This window comes from Asparagus officinalis, chromosome 8 (assembly GCF_001876935.1).
Source record: "Asparagus officinalis chromosome 8, Aspof.V1, whole genome shotgun sequence".
Classification (NCBI taxonomy): Eukaryota; Viridiplantae; Streptophyta; class Magnoliopsida; order Asparagales; family Asparagaceae; genus Asparagus; species Asparagus officinalis.
Genome location: NC_033801.1, coordinates 127453510 through 127472901, shown reverse-complemented (window position 1 = coordinate 127472901; position 19392 = coordinate 127453510). Strand labels below are relative to the sequence as shown.

At 35.7% G+C, this 19392-nt stretch overlaps 2 protein-coding genes across 4 annotated transcripts; both read left to right on the top strand.

The window, feature by feature from the left end:
• Nucleotides 5174-11340, top strand: LOC109819782 (ERBB-3 BINDING PROTEIN 1). 2 transcript variants are annotated; one of them, XM_020385687.1, is made up of 10 exons: nt 5174-5249; nt 5331-5440; nt 5772-5856; nt 6897-7046; nt 7140-7293; nt 9047-9262; nt 9352-9488; nt 9567-9658; nt 10692-10874; nt 11017-11340. In XM_020385687.1, the coding sequence occupies exons 2-10, from the start codon at nt 5347-5349 to the stop codon at nt 11067-11069; spliced, it is 1164 nt and encodes a 387-aa protein (XP_020241276.1). In that variant the 5' UTR covers nt 5174-5249; nt 5331-5346; the 3' UTR covers nt 11070-11340. The 2 variants fall into 2 exon arrangements, with proteins under 2 accessions (XP_020241276.1, XP_020241277.1); XM_020385688.1 differs by lacking the exon at nt 5174-5249 and adding an exon at nt 5614-5680.
• On the top strand, nt 15417-19187 carry LOC109822553 (ran-binding protein 1 homolog a-like). 2 transcript variants are annotated; one of them, XM_020388774.1, is made up of 4 exons: nt 15417-15578; nt 15659-15831; nt 17682-17792; nt 18946-19187. In XM_020388774.1, the coding sequence occupies exons 1-4, from the start codon at nt 15511-15513 to the stop codon at nt 19005-19007; spliced, it is 414 nt and encodes a 137-aa protein (XP_020244363.1). In that variant the 5' UTR covers nt 15417-15510; the 3' UTR covers nt 19008-19187. The 2 variants fall into 2 exon arrangements, with proteins under 2 accessions (XP_020244363.1, XP_020244362.1); XM_020388773.1 differs by having other exon boundaries at nt 15418-15574.

Here is a 19392-nt window from a genome sequence, read left to right as displayed (position 1 = left end):
AAAGTACTTATAGTCTTCATTATTTTAAATAATCCTTTATTTGTAGATGAAGTAGTTACAATCCTCATAAGTTCTAAAATACTAATTATGAAAATTCACAACAATTAAAATAAATCTTACCTTACAGGTCAAACCATTTATACCAATTGTTCTCCCTCTTAATCTCCTCCACTTCCTCCGGCGAGAAATCGTTTTTGATTATGAACGTGCTACGAATCTCATCCAGCGTTTTTCCTTTGACAAGCCAAGTCCAACAAACCTTTAATGTCGAGATAATTTGCGGCGAGGAGGAGATCATAGAGTTCATCAGTACCAATCTTCATAAATTCAACGTACCATCGTCGTCGACATTGTTCGAGGATTCACCGTGATTCTTCAGGTATTCGAGGACTTTGCCCGTAACATTTGGAAGAGGAATTGCGTTTCCAGCACAGTCTTCCTCGATGGTGGTTTGAGACTGAGTTGCTGTTGTTTGACCGACTTCGAACAGTCTGCCATCAGAACTCACAAGTTTGATCGTCTTTTCATCGGAGGAAGAGGAAGCCATACACTCAGAAATATCAAAGAACAATAAGAAGAAAGAGTTTTGCTACATGGACCCAAAATATATGACCAACATGGGGGGACAGGTGAGGTGTCCACTTCCTATTGCATAATAAATTAGTCATCATTAATGATGATCAGTTTATTATGCAATAGAAGGGGGACACCTCACATGTTCCCTATCGGTCCCATATTTTTGGCTTTTAAGAAATTTTTCGAGAAGAAATTAAGTTTGCGTTTGGAGAATAGCTTGAAGGCCTAGGACCCCATTTATAGGTTTAATATACCGAATCCAAGACGATTAGATTTGTTGGATGTATCCCAATCAAATCAAATTATTACTGTGACTGATTGGGGTCCTAAATCTGATTGGTTTTTAACTACAAACGTGAAGGTTAGGTTTCGTACCATATATATATTATGATGCAATAACTGCTCTTTTTTTCGTAATTCCTATAACTAGTCTGCATTCTATGCAAAAATATGGTTTCTATTTTTTTATTTTTGGTATAGTAACTTTATATTTAAATACAGTTTTGTAAGTGTTACAGTAGCATTTTTTAAATGCTACAATATCCCTCTTAAGCTACAGTAATAATGCTACAATAATTTTTTTGACGCTACGGTTCCCACCAACAATAATTCATGTAGCATGAATGGTGAATCCTGAACCCTCCTGTCTGTGCTACAGTAACAATACTACAGTTATTTGCTGTAGCATGAATAGTAAATCTTGGATCATCCCATTATTATAGAGGAATAAATATCGATGCGCAGTTCTGTTTTTGCAAAAATCCCTTTAATTTTGACCGATTTTGAGATAACCCCCTAAACTTTAAACATGACATTTAGCGCCCTGATTTTTAGGTGTTTCAAAAAACCGTCCAATATTTCTAAATGTTAACTAAGGGCCCGTTTGGATAATGGAAGTATTAGAAGTAAGAAGTAGGTTATAGAAGTAACTTTCAAAGCTATGAAGTAGGAAGTAGTGGAAATAATATTTTTTTTTGTTTCATATATTTTTAGAAGTAATGGAAGTAGAACTTCTTCCTCTTTATTTACTTTTTTTTGTTTGGATAACATTTAGAAATATTATTAGGAAGTAATTTTATCAATGAAAAGTTGTTAGAAGTAACTAATAAAGAAAATATTAATAAAAAATTATTTATGTCATAATTAATATGCATTTCAACTAAACTAATAAAGAAAATATTAATAAAAAATTATTTATGTCATAATTAATATGCATTTCAACTACTTCCGAAGTACTTCTGAGTATTGAGTATTGGAAAAATATTTTGGAAGTAAGGATGACACGTAGGCATCACATAAGCATTTAGGGAAGTAGTGGAAGTAAGTTTTTCAGAGAACCAAACGTACTTTTTTGCTTGGAAGTAGCAGAAGTAGCCTCTACTTCTTTTACTTCAGTTACTTCATAATTACTTCCGTGCAAACAAACAGGCCCTAAATCCTAATGCCTAATGGTGTTAGAAGAACCGGTGGGAGAAACCGAATATTTTTCTTATCAAACTAACATTTTAGTTATTAAACTAAACTAATTAATTAAAAATTATTTAAATTAATAAAAATCCCTAATTCGATCAAACTGAAACGGATGCGTAAACATTACCTTTGTTGTGCTGAAACCACTTGTTGGGATCCGAGGAAATCACACAAATGCCGAGAAAGAAAGCCAAACACAATCCAAAAAAACGGCACGAACACAAACAAACGAATTTTACGTTGTTCGGCAAGTTGCCTACGTCCACGGGCAAGAAGGGGATGAGTTTTCACTAATAAAGAAGGAAGAGTACAAATAGAGATTACAAAATCACTCAAACAAATCTCTCTAATCTCTCAAACAAAACCCTAAACCAATAGCTCAGAGAAAACTCTTTTTTCTGTGCTCCAAATAACCCTTTTACTGCTCCAAAAACCCTAAAAAACGTGTTTGTATATATACCAAACACAAATCCCAAACAGAACATGAAACCACAATCAAGCCCAACCTGACGATCGGCCAGAATGACGGAAACCAAAAAACTCATTACAGGGTCTGCGGTCAACCGCACTTGACGCCACGGTCGACCGACCAGAAAACCAAAAAAACATCATGTAGTGTGCACATATTCGGTCGATCGGCCTAGCCTCGCTGTCGACCAAACAGCACCAAAAATCCCACTTGTTGCGTCTAGTACAAAGTGAAACAAATTTAAGATAATGGACTCAATCCACAACAAGTCAGGAACCGAAACGAGAATATGAACAAACTCTAAATGTCGGTATCAACTCACCAAACTAGCTGCATCAAAATGATTACCTACGTATCCTCTTGCCTAAGGAATCAAGCCTCATGTAGTTCACTCAAATTGCCGTAAATGACCTTAATCAACTAGAAGGATTTTTAAACCTTCACGATCATCACCAACAAATCTGCAACTGATAACCCTCCTTGATAGCCTCAAAGTGAAAAGAACCAACTTCCACCTAAGATGAACCATCGGTCATAGCCAAATCCGAACTGTGTCCACCAGCTGCACTCGAATTCTGAATCTCAAACTCATCATTTGCATCCACATCAATATGATCCTCAATCTGTGTCACCTCAACTGGAATCCCAAACGATACAAAATGATCTGGAGAACATGGAGTAATCTCCACCCAACGTGGAGTAATTTCCACCCAACATGGAGTAGCATCACTCTCCACCTACTGCGATATCCCAACGATCTGTCCAATACTCTCCACCTGTCGAGAGTCAAATGTGACATACCTGCTCAGAACAATATTAAAGTCCAATACCTGATAACCAAACATGACTCTGAATCCCAAATGTGCACTCAGATCAAATCTCACATCCTTGATGTGACAATATACTGGGCATCCAAATATCCGAAGTAACCCAAAATCTAAAGCAGCTCCACCAGATCCAAATACTCCAATCGCAGCAGACGGCAACTGTAAATAAGATGGCTCTAATATGTCAAAGCCTCCACACCAAAACTCCTCTGCAATCCACTGCTTGACATCAAACACTGATCCTCCTCTAGCAAGGAACGACTCATCAAATCTGCCACCTCATCTCATTGCCCCAATGTTTCCTTTTCAATGAAGTGTCTCAAACTGTCTTGAGCTAGGTACAGATGGAGAAACGGATCCCTCTTGAACTTTTCACCAAATTTAGAATAAAGTATTTCCCCCTTTCTGCCTATACACTTCTTTCACCTGTTGTTAACTACTAGGACTTCACTCCAACGGGACTTGGTTGCAACCCACAAATGCCTAGAACAGTCTCCAACACAGGAAATCAAATACCTATTAACTTCCAATGATGCCTCCTTAGAAGGCCCCCAAATGCCTACGTAAACATCATCTAGAAGACCCTTCGCTCGGTGAATAGAAGTGCCAAACTTCACCTTGGTTTTCTTGCTCACACCAACATGTTCACAGGACTTCAATATGCAAGTCAAAGCACTCATCACAATCCATGCACGACATCACAACTCGAATATCCCAGCCTCAAATGCCATAGTTTAGTCAAATTCAAAGAAGTCGTCAGCTCTCCACCTGTCACCGTGCTTCCAATCAAGTAATACAAATTGTTCTTCTTCAACTGCGGAACGAACATCACTTTCTTCAACTCCTGAATCACCCCATCACACATCCTAATCCGAACAGTACTAATACCACTAATAAGGTATTCATAATCATTACCCATGAGCACGACATCCAGCTCCTCAAATCTGAAGAACCAATCCCTCCTAGGGCAAATGTGATGTGAAGCACCCGAATTCAACATCCACTCCGTAGAGTCGGCAACACAAACCGACGGTAGTGCAGGGCACGAGTAGCCCGAAGAATTCGAATCTGAATTGTCGCCACTAGCTTTGACAACATTCACCTCTGAAGCTTGTATAGCTTTTCCCTTATTCTTCCCGGCTCGACCTTTTAACTTTGGGCATTTAGACTTCCAACGTCCATCTTCTTTATAAAAAACACATTGATTTCTACCAACTGAAGGATGTGCTCCTCTAAACTGTGACTTCCTACTTCGGTTTGGACTCTTCCCTCTTGCGACCAATGCCCCCGCTACTGTATCAATTGAAGTAGTGGTCAACTCATTACACTAAGTACACTCCAAGAATTATATTATCCCCCTAATTCACTATTAATATAATTTATAACCATGATATAGTAGTGGTCAGCTCACTAATTTTTCTTTATAGTGAAGATGATCCGAGTACAATAGAAACATAGAGCGAGTGGAAATAAGGGAGAGGAAAGAGATACTTAGAGAGTATTTGAGGAGGCTTATTTTTTAGTCAAACTAACTTTTGAGCTTTTTTTATTTCTATATGTTTGGTAAAATGCAAAATAAGTTAGCTTATAAGTCCCATTTTAAAAAGCCGGTATACATCAACATTTGAAAAACTAGCTTATAAAATCATTTTAAAAAGCTAGATTTGACCAAGCAAATTACTATTCAATTCAACTAATTTTTATTAAAAAAACTAAAAGCCATTAAAATCAGCATAACTTATTAGTAAGTCTCATCGGATCCGGGTTTGATACCGAAATCCGTTAACCCATTTTACCTCTTTATATACGCTCACACGAAGAGTGATGCCCTAAGCCGCTCACCCCTTCACTCCACTTCAACCCTCTCCAAAGATTTCACTTCCATTTTAGCAAAAAATTTCAGCGAGGTAAAGATTTCAACCTAGGGTTTGCTTATTCCCGTGTTCTGCTTCAAAAATCGAATCTTTTTCTGATCCTTTCTCGATTAGGGTTTAACGGTGAGAAATGTCGGACGACGAGGCGAGGGAGGAGAAGGAGTTGGATCTTTCATCTCCTGACGTGGTTACGAAGTACAAGAGCGCAGCTGAGATTGTTAATAGTATTGATATCAAAACACTTCTCTCTTTAAATTTCAGCAGAAAGATCGTAGCTTGCACTGTTCATTTGAAATTTTTTATTTATGTTCCCTCAAATTAATTATTAATTGTAGTTGCAAATTTGACCGTAATTTAGATATATTCTAATTTACCTCCCACTTCTACTATATTACAGGAATGTTAGTTGTTTAGCTGAAACTTTATGTGGTAGAATTGGAGGATAAATTAGCAGTTTGTGCGGGGTAAAGTTGCAAATATGGCTGCTGTTGGGGCATATGGGTAAAAAAAATCATTTGCTTTCATGTCTAATATTGATGTTTGTTTTGGGAACAGAGGCTCTTCAGTTGGTTATTTCGGAGTGTAAACCGAAAGCTAAGATTGTTGATATATGCGAGAAAGGAGACAACTTCATCAGAGAGTGAGTGTATATTTGCTATTTCAAATAATGTTTATTAGCTTAGAGTATTGTCAATTCTGAGATTTGGCAGAAGTGCATATATCTGTTTATGGGTTTGTCTTCAACTAAGCCTATAGTGTGGTTAATTAATTTTTATGTGAAATCATGAGGTTGGCACAACGAGTTTACAATATTTCACATCAATTTGCAAAGCAGGTGTATTTTTGAGTGAATTTTTGAGACACTACATTGCCTTATGTCATCTTAATGTGAAATTCTTGTATTAGTAGAAGCAAGGTTCTGTTTTGAGTGTCTGCTCTCGTAATCGTAATTATTTTGTGTGAATGAAGCATAATAAGCTATAATGTAAATGCGGAATGCTCATATTGTGAGGGTTGCGGGGACTTTATGATTAATGAGTTCTCAAATTATATATATCTAAATGATCTAAAAGTAGTAGTTGAAAACTTCAGATGAATATTAGTATGAAAGCTATAAATTTGTATTTATCAATGTGGGAAATCCATAAATTTGTATTGATCAATGTACATAGTATGTTGTCTACCTTTTTAATAATTTAATATCTTTTTTGTAGATTTTATTGAAATATTTTATATATTTGGATTGATATGTATTGGAGGTAGTATTGGTACAAAGAGCATGCTTGTCCCATTTCGTATGCTTCACAAGCGCTTATTGTGAGGGTTGCGGGGACTTCATGATTAATGAGTTCTCAAATTATATATATCTAAATGATCTAAAAGTAGTAGTTGAAAACTTCAGATGAATATTAGTATGAAAGCTATAAATTTGTATTTATCAATGTGGAAAATCCATAAATTTGTATTGATCAATGTACATAGTATGCTGTCTACCTTTTTAATAATTTAATATCTTTTTTGTAGATTTTATTGAAATATTTTATATATTTGGATTGATATGTATTGGAGGTAGTATTGGTACAAAGAGTATGCTTGTCTCATTTCGTATGCTTCACAAGCGCTTGCTCCATGTTTGTGCATAACAAATTGTATAACATTTAATCGTAATGTTGGATTTAGGCAAGCTGGGAGCATGTACAAGAATGTGAAGAAAAAGATTGAGAGGGGTGTTGCCTTCCCAACTTGTATTTCTGTTAACAACGTAGTATGCCATTACTCACCATTGGCTGGCGATGAGAATGTCTTGGAGGAGAATGATGTTGTCAAAATGTAAGGTTTGATTGTAACTGGACTTGTTTTGTAATCTGGAATAAGTTTAAGGATTTTATAGGTATTCACAATTTTCCTCATTTTCTATTGCAGCGATATGGGTTGTCATATTGATGGGTTTATTGCGGTTGTTGCACACACTCATGTACTTCAAGAAGGGCCTGTGACTGGGAGAGCAGCGGATGTAATTGCAGCAGCCAACACTGCTGCAGAGGTTGCCCTGAGGCTTGTGAGACCAGGGAAGAAGGTAGGCAAAATATATTTCTTGGCACATTAGCACCAAAGTGTTCAGTATTCACAATTAGTTATTTCTTATTTATTGATATTAAACTATGTTTGTTTTGTGGATGTGCTTGATATTGGTGTGGTTCTCTTTAGAGGTTTGTTTCGAGGTTTTTGTTTAACTATGGGCAATATTTCTTCCGTGAGATATTAAAGAGCTTCAACAACATTGATATCTATGGTACCTTTGCTTTTGGTTCATATGAGACTAAAATATTTAGTTTTATTTACTTCACCATCCTATTTCTTGAATATTCTTCTTAAACCTGTTCTCTTCCTTTTTGGTCTTGACATTCTATGAATTCTCTAAATGATGTAAATCTACCTTTAAGCGATGGATCAATATCCAATGAAGCTATTGTCATAGTTACTCTGATAGAGATTCATGTTTTTGTTATTTCCTTCATTTTAGTAGATTCTCTTTATTCAGAACTAGTTAAATCCTTGCTCAAATTTGAAGTTTGTGGATGTGAATTTCATTGATTGGAGATCATGTTGTTGTGAATTTATGATAACTTTACTCTATGACTACTTTATCCTTGTAAAACTTACGATTCAGAGATTCCATAATGGGAAATACTTTTTGAAGGCTATTTTGTTTTCAATGCGTGGATTCTCTAAATGATGAAAATTTTCTTTTAGCTATGGATTTATCCAAATGAAGCTCTTGTCATAGTTACTCTGATAGAGAATCACAATTTTGTTTAATTAAAGAAACTTTCTATGTTTTACGATTAAATACATGGTTTATTGTTCTATTTTTTTTGTAAATTTTCCTGTTTAGAAGTGTATGTCCTCTTTGTCCTTCGTATCATTTTGGATTCTGATTTTGGTCCTTAAAATAATTGGTTGGCATGGTTTTCTCACTACCCGTCTCTTAGTTAATTTGTGTGCAGAATATCCCATAATGCTGCTTCCTAGTTCCTATATGGCGTAGTTAGATTCTGTGTGCAATAAATGGTTTTTTTGGAGGTAAAATGTCAAATAGAAATAGGATTCTATGGCAACTTTGCCGAGGTGGCTGTTTATTGTTGGCTTCCTCTTTTCCCTGTTGCCGACATTGTGATCTGATGCTTCTGGCTCCTATTGCAACTTGCTTATTTGCCTAGAATCCTGGAAATTCCTTTGTAGCCTACATCAGGCATATGATGAGTAAAATTTAGTCTTATTTAAGTCATTTATATCACAGTCTTTCTTTCTTTGTTCTTCTGAATTTTGAGATTCTCATTTATTAACCTCTATTCCCTATCATTTTTTAGATTGCATTTGTGAAATGGTCCTGATAAGTCTGAATCCCTATCCTTGCCCTATAAAAGGTGATTTCTTGTCTGGTTTAAGAAACATCCCTTTCCAGTTACTTTTCATCCTTTCTCTTACCAAAATTTTTGTAGGCAATTCTTGGACTTGGTCAGTGAGTGCAGTATAGGAACTACTCAAAAATATATTTACAGTGACCTCAACATAAGCTCATTACCAATTATATTTAACAAATTGATATACTATAGATACAGAAACTAGAAAGCTAATATGTGTTGCACCTAGTTGGTTTCATTGGTTCACAGTTGCAGGTAGTTTAGTTGGTCTTTTGGCGTTAAATGTTAAAACTTTATTCGGTCATTTACTAACTATTCCTGGAATACCACATTTTGATAGATTGGTTGCATGCTTTACAAAGAAATATCTAGTTGTGCTTCATTGTTCTCTTCTTGGTTTAACAGAATAAGGATGTCACTGAAGCTATACAGAAGGTGGCTGCTGCATATGATTGCAAAATTGTTGAAGGGGTTCTCAGTCATCAGCTCAAGCAGTTTGTAATTGATGGGAACAAAGTTGTGCTTAGTGTATCCAATCCAGACACTAGAGTGGATGATGCAGAATTTGAGGAAAATGAAGTTTATGCAGTAGACATTGTCACCAGCACCAGTGAAGGAAAGGTAAAATGAATCCCCTACCTGATTAATTAAAAAAAAACATCATTTTTCTTAGTGTTTTTTGCTAACTCTTGCAAATTCTTAATTTGTAGCCCAAGTTATTGGATGAGAAGCAAACCACTATATATAAAAGAGCTGTAGACAAAAATTACCACCTAAAATTGAAGGCATCAAGGTTTATTTTTAGTGAGATAAACCAGAAGTTTCCAATCATGCCATTTACTGCAAGGTTTGCCATCTTCATCCTGCAAACTTCGTTAATCTTTGTCTTCAACCTTACCACTTTTTTTTTTAATTTTTATCCCAGGGCTTTGGAAGAGAAGCGTGCTCGGCTTGGGCTTGTAGAATGTGTAAATCATGATCTATTGCAGCCATACCCTGTTTTACACGAGAAGCCTGGTAAGCTCTATTGAGTTCTAAATTTATTCTATAACCAGTAATATAACATGCTACTGTTAATATAGTCCAAGCATTCTCGAAATAGCTTCTGATATTTGTTCCAAGTAATGCAGCCTAGCATTCTTCTACTGGTTTCCCCAAGTTTAATTTGAAGTTTTTCCCTTGTTATTCTTTTAGACGTTAATGAGACAAAAGTGTTTAACATATTGTTGTTCATTAAAGCAAATCAGTAAGATAAAAAAATGAAGTGCTGTTCAAAGATTTGATGAGTACTTGGTTTTTGCACCTCTCCTCTATTATAGTCACACACATGAGACAGATGCATGCTTTCAGACACTAGAAAAGGTTTAATTGAGAACAAACCCCCTGTAGTATCACCCAATTGTGCAAAGACCCTTGTTGTTCTATTTGTGGCGAATGGACCCCTTGTAGTATTGACTCATATGAACACACCCCTTTAGTGAAAAAGACCTTTAGTAAACTCTTTCGACTCTTTTAAAAATAAAAATGAATTAGCAATTGAGGATCTATCATCACCAATAGAACTATAGGGGTCTACATGCCTCAAACGTTTTTAACAATTTTAAGAATCAAAGAAAATTCGCTCTGGGGTTCTACTCACAAAATAGAACTACAGGGGCTCTATTCCCAATTTGGTGATCCTACAGGGGGTCAGTTCACAATTAATCCTGTAAAAAGGGTTAATTGCCGATAGGCGCCCTGTAGCATGATTGTTTTGAACCTACCACCCTCTAGTTTTACTTTTGCAAGTAGACCCCCTGATTGCATTTTTTTAAATTCGCTTACCCTGAGGGGTTTATTTGTTGAAAAACATTAATCTTTCTCTGAGAGTAAAAGAGTCAAAAAAAAAAAAAAATCACTCATGGGATCTGTCTGCATAAGAAAAAGTAGAAAGGGTAGTAAGTTCAGAACAGCGACAGTGCAGGGGTCTATCCTTAAGTCTATCCTTAATTAACCTTGTAGAAAAATTGTTGAACATGTTTATGTTGAACTGTTCTCTTTTACGTGTTAGGTGACCTTGTTGCTCACATCAAGTTCACAGTGTTGTTGATGCCAAATGGATCCGACAGGATTACTTCTCATCCTTTGCAGCCGCTGCAAACTACAAAGACAATAGATGACGATCCGGAAATTAAAGCATGGTTAGCACTGGGCATAAAGACGAAGAAGAAAGGCGGAGGAAAGAAGAAGAAAGGTTTGTTTTTATTTCGCCATTCATATATTAAAGCCCGTCTTATTACTTTTGCTTGTATTCAAATCAAATAATATTTTGATGATTTGTTAGGTACTCCTAGGTATTTATTGCTGGACAAATGTTTTTCTTGAATTTTATACAGGTAAGAAAGCTGAGGCCACAGAAGCGGAGCCAATGGATGCAACGAAGGAATGATGTACTACTGAGTGTTGTCAAAGTTCACAGTTCTCTGAGGATTCTCTGGCGCATGAATTTCATACTGAGCCAAAGATGCGAGCGAAGTTATGATAATATTCGACAAAATAGTCGCCAAAGCTTCTGGCAGTAGAAGGTTTGCGCCTTAAAAAGTTCAAATGTTTAAAGAGTCACGATGCGAAAGCTGAATTTGTATCTAAATCGTTTAGATGGAAATATTTTTCTTAGATTTCTACAATGAAGGAGAAAAGAGAGCCCTTTTTAGTTTTTATTATGCGCTCAAAAATCTTGCCTTTGTTGCTTTTTGCTGGGTGTTCTTCTCTTTTTTTCTTGGATATTTTCTACTTATCGACTTGTTTTACTATCCGTATGAATATGAATTTCCTCTCCCTTGGTTGTTAGTTAATCAAAGATTAGGATTTAAGCTCCTAGAATTTGTTGAAATTTTGTACGAGTTTACGTTGGTTCATCTAAACAAAGGAGAGCTTTGGCGATATTGCGATGGCATAAACTCAAATAATAAAATCTTATTGATTATATTATGTAATTAGAGTACCTAAAAAAAGGTAATTGCAATGAGGTTGTAAATATAGTAAATTATAAAAAGTAAGTGCTTCTAGAGGAGGCTACAGTAGATAAATGAACGCAAATTCGTAGCAGAGTAAAAAATCAAGAGAGGATTGTCAGGTTTCGTCAAAATTTCAGATAAATCCCTGACTTTTTCGTTATTTTCACAGCGGTACTAATTTTTCCTGTACTCCCCGTGACCCAACCGACGCGAAACTCCCCTTCATCAATAGCGAAGAGGACGAAGGCACCATCCTCCACGTGTAAATTCCTCAGAGCAATCATCAATATCAATTTCATGATTCTAGGGTTTCTTTCTTATTTTGTTCTCAGTTTTATTAAACTTCTTTCTTCTCTAGGAAGGCGAAGTTGTATCGATTCGATAAATTGAGTCACGAGTACGCGGATCAAGCAGCGAGGGGACGGAATCGTGACGCTGTTGAAGCACAGGGAAATCGGGAAAGCTTGATTGATTATGAGGGAGGCGAAGACGCCCATTCTTCGCTTAAATTATCATTATGGTAAACTTTAGTTTGTCTTAATGCGCATGTAAACTTGAGGTTTTATTTTTATATTCTAACTAGTGTGAACACCATGTAAAACACGTCATATTTTCCCACTACAGTAATTTCGGTCCTAACCGATTTTTTTGAATTGCTACAGTATCCTGCCTCTGCTACATTATTCCCGTGTGCTACAGTAATATTTTTCAAAAAAGAGTCAGATTCATGTTCGCTACAGTAATAATGCTGATGTAGTATTCCCTGTACCAGTTTCATATTTGATGCAGTAAATGATACTGTAGTATTTACTGTAGCATAAATAGCGAATCTTGGGTCTCCCATTTGTATAGAGGAGTACATAAAGAGATATCATTTTTTTTAAAAAAAACTGCGTCGTGACCACTGAGGTTTGAACCTATTTTGCTCTGATATCATATTAAATATCTTGTCATTGTTAAAAACTCCGAAGATGTGGTTATGGTTATATTTTTATATCCTAACAATTTATTTCGAAATAGATCAGGTTTAAGGGACCAATATGATAAAGACCCTTTTTTTAAGGTTTTGCAATTTTCTAGGAGTTTTGGTCTTTAGATTGGCTTAATGAGGAGTACTTTTTTTAATAGTTTTTTCGCCGATCGAGTTTCAGGCGCAGGTGGGGCATGATAAGTCTTATTTTTCGCATGAGCAGGATTTCAACTGCTTGGGGTTTTCAGAGGGGACAATGCCTATTAGATACATTGGTGTTCCTCTCATATGCAAAAGGTTTTCATACACAGATTGTGCACCGCTATTCAGTAAAATTTCTGACCAATTTCAGTCTTGTATGAATTACAGAAAATTATCATATGCAGGAAGGTTGCAAATAATCAAGAGCACCATATTAGGAATACAAGTTTTCTGGACATCAAATTATATCCTACCTATTAGAGTGCTCCAAAAAATTGATGAGTTGTGCAGGAATTTTTTATGGGGGAAATATCAATCTGCTAAAGGAATTCCTCTGGTCTCTTGGGAGAGGGTGTGTCTGGATAGGAAAAAAAGGAGGATTGGGGATATTTTCTGCCCCCATTTGGAACCTGGCCTCTGCTTTGAAGCTTCTCTGGCATATTCACATCAATAAAGAATGTTTATGGATAAGATGGGTCCATGGTACATATCTAAGGAATGGAAGTGTCTGGCATATACAAACAAAGAAAGGGGACTCATGGATGTGGAAACAAATATTAAAAGCCAGAGATAAAGCTGTGGAATTCAGTGGTAGTGTTGATAACCTGAAACAGATGATTAGCTCCTGTTCTTACAGCTCAAAAATCAAAATGGCTGAGTTATATCGTGCTCTCTCCCCTGCATCTAATTCAGTCCCATGGTATAACATGGTCTGGGGGGTTTATACTACCCAAAGCACTCTTTCATCTGCTGGTTGACTGTAAACAACAGATTGCTAACTCAAGACAGATTATTAAGAAGAGGGATTGTTAGTGCAAATCAATGTAGGTTGTGCACTGGTGTATGCTTAGAGAGCCGAAATCACCTATTCTTTGAATGCTCCTTCTCAAGGGAAGTGTGGAATCATATCATGGACTGACTTCATTTCAAATGGAGATCATGTAGTTGAGACTCTCTTGGATTGGTATTGTACTAAGCTATAAGAGGGAAAGATATAAAACAAAAAAATTAAGAGATCAACATTATCAGCCACTATCTATCACATTTGGTATGAGAGGAATATGAGGATCTTTCAGCTGAAGCATAAGACTGTGGAGATTAATTTTGGTTAAGCAGATCAAAGTTGACACTCTGACAGTATGCATAAATTCTCCATATATAGCTGAAAATGAAACTGATTGGATTTGCTCATTGTAAATGTGTATAGCCTTAAGATGATCAGGTTTGTCTCCTGATAGTTTTCTCTAAAAACTGAGAATCGTGATGTATATAAATGTTCTTATTTGGGAAATGAATAAAGTTTTCATTGACCGAAAAAAAAGATTTCTCTTATTTGGAGTTGGAGGAGACTTTATGTATTCGCTTCAGATCTGTTGAGGGTAAAATTATTTGCCCCTATCTTCTTCTTTATCATGGTCAAGTATTTGTAATTTGGCATTTTACAGCAATTACTCTGAATAATTTACTGCAACGTACTACTAACAGATTACTATAAGATAATGACATGCTTCTGATTTGATGTCTAGATCATGCAAAAGAGGGAAAATGTAGGAAAAAAGAGGAAAATTTTTATAAACTAATGAAAAGAAAGAAAGAAAGGAAGTGTGTCATACAATTGAGAGAACGATTAGTTCAATTTTTCTGAGGGGGTGTTAGTTAATTGGGATATTTTCATGTAAAATGAGATAATTTGTAAAGTGAAATAATTTTTCGCTAGTGGGATATTTTAGTGGGATAAATAGAAACAATTTTGTGAAGCAGGGTATTTAATAAAATAAGGTGGGATAAATTTTTATAATCATGAAATATATATTTATACATTTTAAAGATATAAATACTACTTATGTATTTTAAACTTACTATTATTGATTGATAATTGCTTACAAGAATGTTCTTTACTATTAAATAACTTTTGGTTAGAGTATAAGATATTGATAATTATTATTATTATAATGATGGTCTAATGATAGTGATAACCATAATAGGAAAGAAGTAAAAAAAAAAAGAAACATAAAAAATAACAAAATAAATATGAGTTCTAGTTTTTTATCACCTAGTTCCAAGCTAAAACTTGGAATAATTTGAGAGACAAGAACTCTTATTTTTGTATAGAAAAATAAAAAAAGTGGGATAATTTTATACCATTATCCCAATTCTAGTTTTATTAGAGTTCTACTTGACTAACACTGTAAAATTTTGTTCTAGTTTTAGTTCTATGTGACTAACACCTTAAAAATTTATCCCACAGATTATCCCAGTTCCAAATTTAAGTTCTAGATGACTAAATGTGACTAACACCTTAAAAATTTATCCCACAGATTATCCCAGTTCCAAATTTAAGTTCTAGATGACTAATCCCCCTGAGTGAAATTTTCTCAAACCGAACCGACCGAAATATATTCCACGACCGAGCCAGACCGTCAAAATTCGATCGGTTAACTTGGTTGAGTTGGCTCAAACCGATTAGAGCTCAATCCTAATTCAAATATGGAATCTAACGCATATTTCCCTGAGGGGATAAACTTGCTGATTGTTTGCAAACAGACGATAGGATCAGGTTTTGCCTCAATTCACTTTTTATTTATTTGTTTTTTTACCATCAGCTCCCTCTAGATCTCTAGCCATATATGACCTCTTTCTTGTATTAAACCCTAGCTCCACCAATCTCTCTCTAAAACCAACCGCCATGGCGAGCAGCTCCGATGTCAAGCTCAACGAAGTTGATTTCACCGGCGATGAAGAGGAGGAAGAAGCCATCTTCCACATGTACGTAGGTTCCTCGCATCTACCATAAAAACTTGACATGCACTTCTAGGGTTAATTTATCTCTTACGTTGTTGATTCGTTTAGGAAAGCGAAGCTGAGTCGATTCGATGAATGGGTGAACGGGTTGTTCGACGAAGGGCGCGGGTTGTACGGTCGGGGGAACGGAATCGTGAAGCTGTTGAAGCACAGGGGGACTGGGAAAGTTCGACTGGTTTTTATGAACGCAAGCACGCTCAAGATCCGCTTAAATTTTGATGGTAATTTTTTTTAATGTTGGATTGTTGGTATCTCAAACCTGACTTATTTTAAATGAGACGACGAGTCTTATATATTTTAAGCAAGTCCACCAAATCTATGCGTTTTTTGCTACTCGATCATCAAATGTTTAGTGAAAAGGGACGAGATTAATGGAGTCTAGTTAAGTTGGACAGCTAAGTTTAGCCTAGGGCTTTACTTTGGGGATTTTATTTCAATATAACGTAGTTTGGTGACCAATATCAGAACAAACCTAACTTTAAAAATGTTAAAGTAAGAGAGAGAGAGTCTTGGGTAAATTTTCCTTGAGTTGAATATTGAGTGTACACATATATTTATACAAGTAGAGGAGAGTGAGGTGTGTTCTCACAACCAATGTGGGACTAAAACCCACTACAATACACTATTATCAACAGCTCCCCTCAAACTCATGTTGGATCAAACAAAGTGAGTTTGCGTACAAGAAACTGGAACCGATGAACGAGTAAGGCCTTTGTGAAGAAATCTGCAAGCTCGTCAGCGGATGAGACATGAGGAAGTAAAATTGTTTTGTCCTTGATAAGTTGTTGATAGACATAATGAGCGTCGATCTCAATATGTTTGGTCCTCTCATGAAATATTAGATTATTAGCAATCTAGATGTCACTCTTATTATCACAGTAGAGAGGAGTAGGAGTCGTAACAGAAATACTAAAATTACTGAGAAGACGACGAAGATGAATAATCTCTTTAGCTGTTGTGGAAATTAAACGATACTCTGCCTCGGTGCTGGAAAAAGCAACAACATCTTGTTTCTTACTCCGCTAGGAAATTAGAGAATCACCAAGAAATATACAATAACATGTGGTATATTTTTTGGTAGTGGGATAACCGGCCCAATCAGCATCAGAATATGCACAAAGTTCTAACTTGGATGTAGCAGGAAACAGAAGAGAGCGAGTGCTAGTACCCCGGAGATACCGAAGAATCTGTAATAAGACAACATAGTGTACAGAACGTGGAGTACTAACAAATTGACTGACAATGCCAACAACATGAGGGATATTTGGTCGAGAGATGCACATATAGACCAACTGGCCAACAAGATGTTGATATTGGGTAGGTTCAAATAAAGGCTCACCATCAGTAGAACGAAGTTTGACATTCTGTTTGAGTGGATTATCGACAGTTGCATCGTCAGTTTGCTCAGCTCGATCTAGAATATCCGAGAGATACTTCCGTTAAGACAGTAGTACACCCTGCGGGCCTTAAGAAATTTCTAGACAAAAAAATACTGAAGAGATTCAAGATCCTTCATATGGAACTATTGTTGCAACTGAGATTTTGTGTACTGTATACCAGCCACATCGTCACTTGTAATGATCATATCATCAATACACTATTATCAACAAGAACAAAAAAAATCTTAACTTTGAACAACTATAGAAAGCCATAACTTTCAAAATATCAGAAAACCCCCTTCAATTTTCAAATTTTTGTCGTAAAATCTCCTGATAGAGTCAAGTGCAATTTTAACCATGTGGGTAAAATTATGCAAGAGGATAGTTTTTGCTCGTAAAAATTGTGGCTCATGCTTTTAGGAGGGCCTTTTTTTGTGAAAATGTTGAAAGTGGACCGGGTTTTCTAATAACCCCTTAAACTCAAGGAGATTTTCTAATATTTTGGAAGTTATGGCTTTAGCTGATAATCAGCCAAAGCCAAGGAAAAAGGTTGTTTGATAAATGTCTGTTGTTAAGGGGATTTCTGAAATTTAACCCAAGGAAAACCCTAAATTCTAGGTTTTGTTTTTTCTCTTTGGTTTTGATCTTGGTAATAGTTTGATTGAGGATTATTATTATTTCCTCCCCTTCAGTTGTTTCACCGATCAATCTACAAGAGAAGTGTGGGGATAACGCGTCCTGTATTTGGTATGTGCGGGAGTTGAAGGAGGAGAAGTTATGCATTCGCTTCAGATCCGTTGAAGGTAATATTATTAATTTGTCCCTGCAGTCTTCTTTTATTCTGTTATCATTATTATTTTGGTCTATATTTGCAAGTAGGCATTTAACATCAGTTACTCTCAGTAATTTACTACAAAGTACTGACTAGGAAATTAGTAGAAGGAAATCTGGCGATGAGATGAAACTATTTGATTTTTAAGATTGTTTACGTCACGGTCCCTTGTAGTAGACTATAAGCACATAGGTGACTCTGGGATCTGTATGTCTACATGAATAATCTTGAGATTATGAATGAGACTACACGGGTAACACTAATTAAAGTAATCTTTGAATTGTTTAGGTTTGCCCGTGTAAATATGAGTAAGTAACCTCAGTGAAGAGTCACAATGTGTAATTACACCAAACCATAAGATACCAGGATGTAAATAATCCTTCATTTCATAAAAAAGACCATTAGTGATATTTTAGTCATGATTAGGTACGTACACATAGTGTCGTGTAGAGTCAGTCATCCAATATGATGTAGTCTTAAATTATGTCCCTCTCACTATTATGTCAAAACTTCGAAACTATAATGAGTGTTGATGATTATATACGCTAAAACTTCAAAGTTATGATGACAGTTAAGAATTATATTTTTTATAGATTCTAACATGCCCCTTCAAGTTCATGGCTCTTTTAGTGGCCTAAACCTTGACTCACGCAGTTGTGTCAAAATTTTAAAAATACACTTTAGATTCATGGTCGGTGGAATTTAGATTTGTGTTGCTCTGATGTCATCTTAAAATAGGTCTCTCTAACCATGGTGCAAAAACATCAACATCTTGATGAGGGTTGATTATTATATTTTTATAATATAACATGCACTTAATTTGCTTTTTAATTAAACATAATTAAAATTTGAGAATGCTCAGCCTTCTTATCAAATTAAATTTGAAGAACACCACACAAATAATAATAATAAAAATAAAACCTAACCCAACTAGAAAACCATCCCCCCTAAAAAAAATGTTGAATGTGGTTTGTGGTTGAAGGAGGTGAAATTATTTGAATGATTCCTCGATATTTGACTATTAATTGTGGAAATTCCTTGTGTTTAATATGCTTTTTTCGGCTTCCTTTTTTACCCTACATCTTGTTAAGCAAATGAATTCAATAATTTCTTTTTCCTTTTAGATAATAAGGAGTTTATGGAGACTGTTGAGAGAATTAATGAATCACTGCGTAGAGATGAATAAGAGCGCAAAGATGTCACCTCTGCAGCTGGGCTGCTTGAGGAATTGAGCGTCAGAGGATGTAATGTGGGCGGGTTTCTAATGGAATCAGAAGAAGATGCCGCCGAAGAAGAAAAGGCCGTTGGATGATGCATATTTTCTGCAAGTTTTTTTCTCTCTTTCTTCACTTTTTTCGGATGGATAATAGTTATAAATATTTTTAAAAAATAATATTTTTTTTCCTGAATTCGGTTTCTAATGGAATCAGAAGAAGATGCCGCCGAAGAAGAAAAGGCCGTTGGATGATGCATATTTTCTGCAAGTTTTTTTCTCTCTTTCTTCACTTTTTTCGGATGGATAATAGTTATAAATATTTTTAAAAAATAATATTTTTTTTCCTAGATTCAGA